A 12,025-nucleotide genomic window follows, 5' to 3' on the forward strand; every position below is an offset into this window, starting at 1 on the left:
CAGCTAACACTGACCAAACACACAGCAAACACTGACCAAACACACAGCTAACACTGACCAAACACACACAGCTCACACTGACCAAACACACACAGCTCACACTGACCAAACACACAGCTAACATTGATCAAACACACACAGCTAACACTGACCAAACACACAGCTCACACTGACCAAACACACAGCTAACATTGATCAAACACACACAGCTAACACTGACCAAACACACACAGCTCACACTGACCAAACACACAGCTAACATTGATCAAACACACACAGCTAACACTGACCAAACACACAGCTCACACTGACAAAACACACACAGCTAACACTGACCAAACACACACAGCTAACACTGACCAAACACACAGCAAACACTGACCAAACACACACAGCTCACACTGACCAAACACACAGCTAACATTGATCAAACACACACAGCTAACACTGACCAAACACACAGCTCACACTGACAAAACACACACAGCTCACACTGACCAAACACACACAGCTAACACTGACCAAACACACAGCTCACACTGACCAAACACACACAGCTAACACTGACCAAACACACAGCTAACACTGACCAAACACACACAGCTCACACTGATCAAACACACACAGCTAACACTGACCAAACACACAGCTCACACTGATCAAACACACACAGCTTACATTGACCAAACACACACAGCTAACACTGACCAAACACACAGCTAACACTGACCAAACACACAGCTCACACTGACCAAACACACAGCTAACACTGACCAAACACACACAGCCCACACTGACCAAACACACAGCTCACACTGACCAAACACACAGCTAACACTGACCAAACACACACAGCTAACACTGATCAAACTCACAGCTAACAAATAGCTATCACTGACCAAACACACAGCTAACAGTGCACTGTTTGCTTTCTCTCCTTTCATACAGTGATCCAGAAGTTTGACTACGTTTTTGCAGAGAACGGGACGGTTCAGTACAAAGACGGGAAGCTGCTCTCCAAACATGTGAGTCTTCCAGCAGAGATTATTGAGCCTGTGACCATATCAACTGAAAGTCCTAGTTTGACTGCAGAACAGACGTGTTTCTGAAACTCACACAGCACACGTATGGAGACACAGAGACGAAGCAGCAGTTCAGAAACATATCTTGAGTCAGCAGCTCTGCAGAAACTGGTGAAGGCCACAGACAGTCATCAGTTTGAAGAAGTGTACAGAAGCATTTTCACTTCAGACATCAGTCATTAAAGGGACAGTTCAGTTTTTTTGAAGTGGGGTTGTATGAGCTCTGTGTGACCACTAAGGACATTAGATACAGTAGAAAGTTGTCTCCTCTCCCTCAGTAAGACACAAACTTTAATCGATGGTGATGAGGAAATAGACGCTAACAGGGACAGACCGTACCAAATTCAAAGGCTATTTTCTCTGCCTACAAGAACTAAAATCAAAAAGTAATACCACAGTTTAAGAGTACGGTACATAAAATATTTTTTAAGTGCATTAAGTCTTCGGAAATATAAACATTTATCTGGACCTAACTAACTGGTCATGTGTCCTTCCGCGCAGCGCTAGTGCGCTCCGTCCCCCCTCCTCCTTTCAGCTGTAGGGAATGTAAACAAGCTATGCTTCGAGCGCTGGTTTTAGCCTCGTGTAAGTTTGATCAAGTATCGTAATTCTTTTGTTTGTACTCTAAGTATTGTGAGACAGCGTAGGAAATTCAAAATGAGTGACTATGACAGCAACGAAGAAGTTTCATTCACTTTGGAACCAAAAGGATACCAGCATGAACCAAGTAGCTACACAGAAGAGGAGCTGCTACAGATGGCGACTGAAAGGAATACAGAGGAAACATCCGCGGACACTGGACATCAAGACAGAGTCGGAAATACTCAGTGGTATAAATGTCTCAGCTGTGACTCAATGCACATGGTGCTGTCACGAGTGGAACTTAGTTACAGACACTCTTCAGGATTTGTCTGAGGACACCGCTGGCTCTCAAGCTGTCTGTATAACTCATCACACAGATTTCCCTGCTCTTCTGAATTCTGGAGTGTCCTATAACAGCAACAACAACAACAACAGTCGCAGCAGCAGTAACACTCAGCATCTCGATGTCCAGTGTCCGCGGATGTTTCCTCCGTATTCCTTTCAGTCTCCATCTGTAGCAGCTCTTCTTCTGTGTAGCTACTTCGGTTCATGCTGGTATCCTTTTGGTTCCAAAGTGAATGAAACTTCTTCGTCGCTGTCATAGTCACTCATTTTGAATTTCCTACGCTGCCTCACAATCCTTAGAGTACAAACAAAAGAATTACGATACTTGATCAAACTTACACGAGGCTAAAACCAGCACTCGAAGCAGAGCTTGTTTACATTCCCTACAGCTGAAAGGAGGAGGGGGGACGGAGCGCACTAGCGCTGCGCGTAAGGACACATGAGTTAGTTAGGTCCAGATAAATGTTTATATTTCCGAAGACTTAATGCAAATTTTTATGTATCGTACTCTTTAACTGTGGTATTACTTTTTGATTTTAGTTCTTGTAGGCAGAGAAAATAGCCTTTGAATTTGGTACAGTCTGTCCCTGTTAGCGTCTATTTCCTCATCACCATCGATTAAAGTTTGTGTCTTACTGAGGGAGAGGAGACAACTTTCTACTGTATCTAATGTCCTAAGTGGTCACATAGAGCTCATACAACCCCACTTCAAAAAAACTGAACTATCCCTTTAAGATCCCACGCTGTGACTAAAAGCCAGACACAGACTTTAGACCAGATTTACTCTCGACTTAGGTTGGGCTTCATGTGTTTGTCTGTCAGGCCATTCAGAACCAGATCGGGGAGGAGCTACTGCAGGACCTCATCAACTTCTGCCTCAGCTACATGGGACTCATCAAGCTGCCAAAGAAAAGGTCAGACACACACACACTCACACACACGCATAAACGCATAAACGCATACACTAGCACACACAGATTCATTAAACACACTATTCTCATTTGACAGTCCCTTTGTGTCTGTCTCTCTGTGTGTCTGTCTCTCTGTGTGTCTGTCTCTCTCTGTGTCTGTCTCTCTGTGTGTCTGTCTCTCTCTGTGTCTGTCTCTCTCTGTGTGTCTGTATCTCTGTGTGTCTGTCTCTCTGTGTGTCTGTCTCTCTGTGTGTCTGTCTCTGTGTGTCTGTCTCTGTGTGTCTGTCTCTCTCTGTGTGTCTGTCTCTCTGTGTGTCTGTCTCTCTCTGTGTGTCTGTCTCTCTCTGTGTCTGTCTCTCTGTGTGTGTCTGTCTCTCTCTGTGTCTGTCTCTCTGTGTCTGTCCCTCACTGTGTCTGTCCCTCTCTGTGTGTCTGTCTCTCTGTGTCTGTCCCTCTCTGTGTCTGTCTCTCTGTGTGTCTGTCTCTCTGTGTGTCTGTCTCTCTGAGTGTCTGTCCCTTTGTGTCTGTCTCTCTGTGTGTCTGTCTCTCTGTGTGTCTGTCTCTCTGTGTGTCTGTCTCTGTGTGTCTGTCTCTCTGTGTGTCTGTCTCTCTGTGTGTCTGTCTCTCTGTGTGTCTGTCTCTGTGTGTCTGTCTCTCTCTGTGTGTCTGTCTCTCTGTGTGTCTGTCTCTCTCTGTGTCTGTCTCTCTGTGTCTGTCTCTCTCTGTGTCTGTCTCTCTCTCTGTGTCTGTCTCTCTGTGTGTCTGTCTCTCTGAGTGTCTGTCTCTCTGTGTGTCTGTCTCTCTGTGTGTCTGTCTCTCTCTGTGTGTCTGTCTCTCTCTGTGTCTGTCTCTCTGTGTCTGTCTCTCTGTGTCTGTCTCTCTCTGTGTCTGTCCCTCTGTGTCTGTCTCTCTCTGTGTGTCTGTCTCTCTGTGTGTCTGTCTCTCTGTGTGTCTGTCTCTGTGTGTCTGTCTCTCTCTGTGTGTCTGTCTCTCTGTGTGTCTGTCTCTCTCTGTGTCTGTCTCTCTGTGTCTGTCCCTCTGTGTGTCTGTCTCTCTCTCTGTGTCTGTCTCTCTGTGTGTCTGTCTCTGTCTGTGTCTGTCTCTCTCTGTGTCTGTCCCTCTGTGTGTCTGTCTCTCTCTGTGTGTCTGTCTCTCTGTGTGTCTGTCTCTCTGTGTCTGTCTCTCTGTGTCTGTCTCTCTCTGTGTCTGTCCCTCTGTGTCTGTCTCTCTCTGTGTGTCTGTCTCTCTGTGTGTCTGTCTCTCTGTGTGTCTGTCTCTCTGTGTATGTCTCCCTGTGTCTGTCTCTCTCTGTGTCTGTCTCTCTGTGTCTGTCTCTCTCTGTGTCTGTCTCTCTGTGTATGTCTCCCTGTGTCTGTCTCTCTCTGTGTGTGTCTGTCTCTCTCTGTGTGTGTCTGTCTCTCTCTGTGTGTGTCTGTCTCTCTCTGTGTCTGTCTCTCTCTGTGTGTGTCTGTCTCTCTCTGTGTGTGTCTGTCTCTCTCTGTGTGTGTCTGTCTCTCTGTGTGTCTGTCTCTCTCTGTGTGTGTCTGTCTCTCTCTGTGTCTGTCTCTCTCTGTGTCTGTCTCTCTCTGTGTCTGTCTCTCTGTGTATGTCTCCCTGTGTCTGTCTCTCTGTGTGTCTGTCTCTCTCTGTGTCTGTCTCTCTCTGTGTGTCTGTCTCTCTCTCTGTGTCTGTCTCTCTGTGTCTGTCTCTCTCTGTGTCTGTCTCTCTCTGTGTCTGTCTCTCTCTGTGTGTCTGTCTCTCTCTCTGTGTCTGTCTCTCTGTGTCTGTCTCTCACTGTGTCTGTCCCTCTCTGTGTGTCTGTCTCTCTGTGTCTGTCCCTCTCTGTGTCTGTCTCTCTGTGTGTCTGTCTCTCTGTGTGTCTGTCTCTCTGAGTGTCTGTCTCTCTGTGTGTCTGTCTCTCTGTGTGTCTGTCTCTCTGTGTCTGTCTCTGTGTGTCTGTCTCTCTCTGTGTGTCTGTCTCTCTGTGTGTCTGTCTCTCTCTGTGTGTCTGTCTCTCTCTGTGTCTGTCTCTCTGTGTGTGTCTGTCTCTCTCTGTGTCTGTCTCTCTGTGTATGTCTCCCTGTGTCTGTCTCTCTGTGTGTCTGTCTCTCTCTGTGTCTGTCTCTCTGTGTGTCTGTCTCTCTGTGTGTCTGTCTCTCTGAGTGTCTGTCTCTCTGTGTGTCTGTCTCTCTGTGTGTCTGTCTCTCTGTGTGTCTGTCTCTCTCTCTGTGTCTGTCTCTCTGTGTCTGTCTCTCACTGTGTCTGTCCCTCTCTGTGTGTCTGTCTCTCTGTGTCTGTCTCTCTGTGTCTGTCCCTCTGTGTGTCTCTCTCTCTCTCTGTGTCTGTCTCTCTGTGTGTCTGTCTCTCTCTGTGTCTGTCTCTCTCTGTGTCTGTCCCTCTGTGTGTCTGTCTCTCTCTGTGTGTCTGTCTCTCTCTGTGTCTGTCTCTCTGTGTCTGTCTCTCTGTGTCTGTCTCTCTCTGTGTGTCTGTCTCTCTGTGTCTGTCTCTCTCTGTGTCTGTCCCTCTGTGTCTGTCTCTCTCTGTGTGTCTGTCTCTCTGTGTGTCTGTCTCTCTGTGTGTCTGTCTCTCTGTGTGTCTGTCTCTCTCTGTGTGTGTCTGTCTCTCTCTGTGTCTGTCCCTTTGTGTCTGTCTCTCTGTGTGTCTGTCTCTCTGTGTGTCTGTCCCTCACTGTGTCTGTCCCTCTCTGTGTGTCTGTCTCTCTGTGTCTGTCCCTCTCTGTGTCTGTCTCTCTGTGTGTCTGTCTCTCTGTGTGTCTGTCTCTCTGAGTGTCTGTCCCTTTGTGTCTGTCTCTGTGTGTGTCTGTCTCTCTGTGTGTCTGTCTCTCTGTGTGTCTGTCTCTGTGTGTCTGTCTCTCTGTGTGTCTGTCTCTCTGTGTGTCTGTCTCTCTGTGTGTCTGTCTCTGTGTGTCTGTCTCTCTCTGTGTGTCTGTCTCTCTGTGTGTCTGTCTCTCTCTGTGTCTGTCTCTCTGTGTCTGTCTCTCTCTGTGTCTGTCTCTCTCTCTGTGTCTGTCTCTCTGTGTGTCTGTCTCTCTCTGTGTCTGTCTCTCTCTGTGTCTGTCCCTCTGTGTGTCTGTCTCTCTCTGTGTGTCTGTCATTCTCTGTGTCTGTCTCTCTGTGTCTGTCTCTCTGTGTCTGTCTCTCTCTGTGTCTGTCCCTCTGTGTCTGTCTCTCTCTGTGTGTCTGTCTCTCTGTGTGTCTGTCTCTCTGTGTGTCTGTCTCTGTGTGTCTGTCTCTCTCTGTGTGTCTGTCTCTCTCTGTGTCTGTCTCTCTCTGTGTCTGTCTCTCTGTGTCTGTCCCTCTGTGTGTCTGTCTCTCTCTCTGTGTCTGTCTCTCTGTGTGTCTGTCTCTCTCTGTGTCTGTCTCTCTCTGTGTCTGTCCCTCTGTGTGTCTGTCTCTCTCTGTGTGTCTGTCTCTCTGTGTGTCTGTCTCTCTGTGTCTGTCTCTCTGTGTCTGTCTCTCTCTGTGTCTGTCCCTCTGTGTCTGTCTCTCTCTGTGTGTCTGTCTCTCTGTGTGTCTGTCTCTCTGTGTGTCTGTCTCTCTGTGTGTCTGTCTCTCTGTGTCTGTCTCTCTCTGTGTCTGTCTCTCTCTGTGTCTGTCTCTCTCTGTGTCTGTCTCTCTGTGTATGTCTCTCTGTGTCTGTCTCTCTCTGTGTCTGTCCCTCTCTGTGTCTGTCTCTCTGTGTGTCTGTCTCTCTGTGTGTCTGTCTCTCTGAGTGTCTGTCTCTCTCTGTGTCTGTCTCTCTGTGTCTGTCTCTCTCTGTGTCTGTCTCTCACTGTGTCTGTCCCTCTCTGTGTGTCTGTCTCTCTGTGTCTGTCCCTCTCTGTGTCTGTCTCTCTGTGTGTCTGTCTCTCTGTGTGTCTGTCTCTCTGAGTGTCTATCTCTCTGTGTGTCTGTCTCTCTGTGTGTCTGTCTCTCTGTGTGTCTGTCTCTCTCTCTGTGTCTGTCTCTCTGTGTCTGTCTCTCACTGTGTCTGTCCCTCTCTGTGTGTCTGTCTCTCTGTGTCTGTCTCTCTCTGTGTCTGTCCCTCTCTGTGTCTGTCTCTCTGTGTGTCTGTCTCTCTGTGTGTCTGTCTCTCTGAGTGTCTGTCTCTCTCTGTGTCTGTCTCTCTGTGTCTGTCTCTCTCTGTGTCTGTCCCTCTGTGTCTGTCTCTCTCTGTGTGTCTGTCTCTCTGTGTGTCTGTCTCTCTGTGTGTCTGTCTCTGTGTGTCTGTCTCTCTCTGTGTGTCTGTCTCTCTGTGTGTCTGTCTCTCTCTGTGTCTGTCTCTCTGTGTCTGTCCCTCTGTGTGTCTCTCTCTCTCTCTGTGTCTGTCTCTCTGTGTGTCTGTCTCTCTCTGTGTCTGTCTCTCTCTGTGTCTGTCCCTCTGTGTGTCTGTCTCTCTCTGTGTGTCTGTCTCTCTCTGTGTCTGTCTCTCTGTGTCTGTCTCTCTGTGTCTGTCTCTCTCTGTGTCTGTCCCTCTGTGTCTGTCTCTCTCTGTGTGTCTGTCTCTCTGTGTGTCTGTCTCTCTGTGTGTCTGTCTCTCTGTGTGTCTGTCTCTCTGTGTGTCTGTCTCTCTGTGTGTCTGTCTCTCTCTGTGTGTGTCTGTCTCTCTCTGTGTCTGTCTCTCTCTGTGTCTGTCTCTCTCTGTGTCTGTCTCTCTGTGTATGTCTCTCTGTGTCTGTCTCTCTGTGTCTGTCTCTCTCTGTGTCTGTCTCTCTCTGTGTGTCTGTCTCTCTCTCTGTGTCTGTCTCTCTGTGTCTGTCTCTCTCTGTGTCTGTCTCTCTCTGTGTCTGTCTCTCTCTGTGTGTCTGTCTCTCTCTCTGTGTCTGTCTCTCTGTGTCTATCTCTCACTGTGTCTGTCCCTCTCTGTGTGTCTGTCTCTCTGTGTCTGTCCCTCTCTGTGTCTGTCTCTCTGTGTGTCTGTCTCTCTGTGTGTCTGTCTCTCTGAGTGTCTGTCTCTCTGTGTGTCTGTCTCTCTGTGTGTCTGTCTCTCTGTGTGTCGGTCTCTCTCTCTGTGTCTGTCTCTCTGTGTCTGTCTCTCACTGTGTCTGTCCCTCTCTGTGTGTCTGTCTCTCTGTGTCTGTCTCTCTCTGTGTCTGTCCCTCTCTGTGTCTGTCTCTCTGTGTGTCTGTCTCTCTGTGTGTCTGTCTCTCTGAGTGTCTGTCTCTCTCTGTGTCTGTCTCTCTCTGTGTCTGTCCCTCTGTGTGTCTGTCTCTCTCTGTGTGTCTGTCATTCTCTGTGTCTGTCTCTCTGTGTCTGTCTCTCTGTGTCTGTCTCTCTCTGTGTCTGTCCCTCTGTGTCTGTCTCTCTCTGTGTGTCTGTCTCTCTGTGTGTCTGTCTCTCTGTGTGTCTGTCTCTGTGTGTCTGTCTCTCTCTGTGTGTCTGTCTCTCTCTGTGTCTGTCTCTCTCTGTGTCTGTCTCTCTGTGTCTGTCCCTCTGTGTGTCTGTCTCTCTCTCTGTGTCTGTCTCTCTGTGTGTCTGTCTCTCTCTGTGTCTGTCTCTCTCTGTGTCTGTCCCTCTGTGTGTCTGTCTCTCTCTGTGTGTCTGTCTCTCTGTGTGTCTGTCTCTCTGTGTCTGTCTCTCTGTGTCTGTCTCTCTCTGTGTCTGTCCCTCTGTGTCTGTCTCTCTCTGTGTGTCTGTCTCTCTGTGTGTCTGTCTCTCTGTGTGTCTGTCTCTCTGTGTGTCTGTCTCTCTGTGTCTGTCTCTCTCTGTGTCTGTCTCTCTCTGTGTCTGTCTCTCTCTGTGTCTGTCTCTCTGTGTATGTCTCTCTGTGTCTGTCTCTCTCTGTGTCTGTCCCTCTCTGTGTCTGTCTCTCTGTGTGTCTGTCTCTCTGTGTGTCTGTCTCTCTGAGTGTCTGTCTCTCTCTGTGTCTGTCTCTCTGTGTCTGTCTCTCTCTGTGTCTGTCTCTCACTGTGTCTGTCCCTCTCTGTGTGTCTGTCTCTCTGTGTCTGTCCCTCTCTGTGTCTGTCTCTCTGTGTGTCTGTCTCTCTGTGTGTCTGTCTCTCTGAGTGTCTGTCTCTCTGTGTGTCTGTCTCTCTGTGTGTCTGTCTCTCTGTGTGTCTGTCTCTCTCTCTGTGTCTGTCTCTCTGTGTCTGTCTCTCACTGTGTCTGTCCCTCTCTGTGTGTCTGTCTCTCTGTGTCTGTCTCTCTCTGTGTCTGTCCCTCTCTGTGTCTGTCTCTCTGTGTGTCTGTCTCTCTGTGTGTCTGTCTCTCTGAGTGTCTGTCTCTCTCTGTGTCTGTCTCTCTGTGTCTGTCTCTCTCTGTGTCTGTCCCTCTGTGTCTGTCTCTCTCTGTGTGTCTGTCTCTCTGTGTGTCTGTCTCTCTGTGTGTCTGTCTCTGTGTGTCTGTCTCTCTCTGTGTGTCTGTCTCTCTGTGTGTCTGTCTCTCTCTGTGTCTGTCTCTCTGTGTCTGTCCCTCTGTGTGTCTCTCTCTCTCTCTGTGTCTGTCTCTCTGTGTGTCTGTCTCTCTCTGTGTCTGTCTCTCTCTGTGTCTGTCCCTCTGTGTGTCTGTCTCTCTCTGTGTGTCTGTCTCTCTCTGTGTCTGTCTCTCTGTGTCTGTCTCTCTGTGTCTGTCTCTCTCTGTGTCTGTCCCTCTGTGTCTGTCTCTCTCTGTGTGTCTGTCTCTCTGTGTGTCTGTCTCTCTGTGTGTCTGTCTCTCTGTGTGTCTGTCTCTCTCTGTGTGTGTCTGTCTCTCTCTGTGTCTGTCTCTCTCTGTGTCTGTCTCTCTCTGTGTCTGTCTCTCTGTGTATGTCTCTCTGTGTCTGTCTCTCTGTGTCTGTCTCTCTCTGTGTCTGTCTCTCTCTGTGTGTCTGTCTCTCTCTCTGTGTCTGTCTCTCTGTGTCTGTCTCTCTCTGTGTCTGTCTCTCTCTGTGTCTGTCTCTCTCTGTGTGTCTGTCTCTCTCTCTGTGTCTGTCTCTCTGTGTCTATCTCTCACTGTGTCTGTCCCTCTCTGTGTGTCTGTCTCTCTGTGTCTGTCCCTCTCTGTGTCTGTCTCTCTGTGTGTCTGTCTCTCTGTGTGTCTGTCTCTCTGAGTGTCTGTCTCTCTGTGTGTCTGTCTCTCTGTGTGTCTGTCTCTCTGTGTGTCGGTCTCTCTCTCTGTGTCTGTCTCTCTGTGTCTGTCTCTCACTGTGTCTGTCCCTCTCTGTGTGTCTGTCTCTCTGTGTCTGTCTCTCTCTGTGTCTGTCCCTCTCTGTGTCTGTCTCTCTGTGTGTCTGTCTCTCTGTGTGTCTGTCTCTCTGAGTGTCTGTCTCTCTCTGTGTCTGTCTCTCTCTGTCTTTTTAAATGCAGAAAGCTTTAAAGGCATGAATGGAAAATTATTGTTGCCAAGCATGACAACCAACATTTAAATACATTATTTTAGGGGTGGGAGAGAAAAATCAAATATCAATACACTGGTATTTTTTTGTCTGACAATTTCAAAATCCGGATTATTTGTCCAAAAAACTATATATATATATATGTATATATATATACATATATATATATATATATATATATATATATATATATATATATATATATATATATATATATATATATATATATATATATATATATATATATATATATATATATATATATATATATATATATATATACATATTTAAATTCAAATTCTTCATTTCAGTCTTTGTTTATAAACTGGATTGGAAAAAAGTCACCACTTTTTCTTCAGCAGAAGGTGAAATGTTTCTCTCTGACTCAGGTGATGTTCATTTTATGGGAAAATGTTGCTCCTCATATAGTCTGTAGACATTATCATCATCATTTAACTTTTCTCATGGTCTGCTTTTAAAAAAAGCAAATCAAAAATTGCTTAATCATAAATATTAAAGATTTGCTTTTTAAATTGAATTAGCACCCCAAAAATCTTAATAGAATCGAATCACAAGAGTAGTATATGGTCCCAGCCCTACATACATAAGTTACATACATGAAGTGTTTCTATTTGGTGCTGGGTTTGGTGTTGGGATATAATGACAGAGATATATGTACACACAGTTGGTCTCAGACAACTCTATTCTCATATATATATATATGTATACATATATATCATATATGTATTCAAACATATTTTAGCAGAGTTGGAAGTAAAACACGACTTGTACACCTCCACTGTGGTGTTGCCCATGAACTGTATGATGAATATACCCGCTAAGTGTATTTAAAATATTTTATTTCTTAACATGATAATGTGGGTTTTGATTCTGTTAACATCAAAGTTTTCTCTCTATTACTGGATCAGTTAGTAAAAAATCAATATAAATTTCATTTTTACAGTGTAGTAGCCTGCTTAAATCATAATCATAGTAACTTTTTTATGCAATATCAGATTTTTAAAAAACATTGGTTTCACCATCTGACCACATCTTGAACCCAGTCATTTCTTTGAAACATCAGTTTAGTGTCACACTAGTTTAAGTGACAGACTTGGTGCATTTTATATTTACGAGTGAAGTGCATGTATGAAACACTGTGTTTTACTTTCGGTATTTCAAAAACAATAAATTAGAAAAGTTGTTTTTCTAATTAGATAGTTTTGTCTTAATTTTTCCTTTCAATTTTGATGACTATTGTGTGATTTACATATACCATCTCTATGTTTTTTGTAGCTAACTGTGTAGAGTATCCCTATATATCACAGTATTGGGATATGGTGATACCTCGTGATACTATTGTATCATGGCCCAGTTATCCTGATGTGTATTGTATCCTGGGGTTGTTGCCAATACTTGCCCTACTTTCTGTGGACCTTGAGGATTTCCTTACAGAATTGGAAATTGATTTTTTCTGTGTGTTGTGTCCCATGAGGTGTCTGGGTGATTTGAAGGCCTCACACTTCACTTCTATTCATAAGGACGGGTTGAATCCCACTGTTAAATAGTTGTAGTCAGATTTGAACTGACTGCGTGAACTTTTGATCAGGTCTGTGTGGGTGTAGTAAAGTGTAGTAAAGTGTAGTAAAGTGTCCTCTCTCCTCGCCATCTTCAGGGGAACCTTTATTGAGTTCAGGAATGGCATGCTGAACATCTCTCCCATCGGTCGCAGCTGCACACCGGAGGAGCGGATCGAGTTCTCTGAAATCGATAAGGTAAACATGAAAACCTGCT

The 12,025-nt window shown here is 46.0% G+C and overlaps 1 protein-coding gene across 1 annotated transcript in view; it reads left to right on the top strand.

The window, feature by feature from the left end:
• Positions 1-12,025, top strand: part of pmm1 (phosphomannomutase 1) — a 22,418-nt gene that overhangs the window by 5,775 nt on the left and 4,618 nt on the right. Inside the window, exons 3-5 of the mRNA XM_074696300.1 lie at positions 949-1,025; positions 2,832-2,923; positions 11,907-12,006. Of these exons, the coding sequence (XP_074552401.1) occupies positions 949-1,025; positions 2,832-2,923; positions 11,907-12,006 (269 nt within the window). The remainder of the gene's footprint in view (positions 1-948; positions 1,026-2,831; positions 2,924-11,906; positions 12,007-12,025) is intronic.

This window comes from Halichoeres trimaculatus, unplaced genomic scaffold (genome assembly GCF_033239565.1).
Source record: "Halichoeres trimaculatus isolate MK-OKI-2021-1 unplaced genomic scaffold, fHalTri1.1 fHalTri1_scaffold_20, whole genome shotgun sequence".
Classification (NCBI taxonomy): Eukaryota; Metazoa; Chordata; class Actinopteri; order Labriformes; family Labridae; genus Halichoeres; species Halichoeres trimaculatus.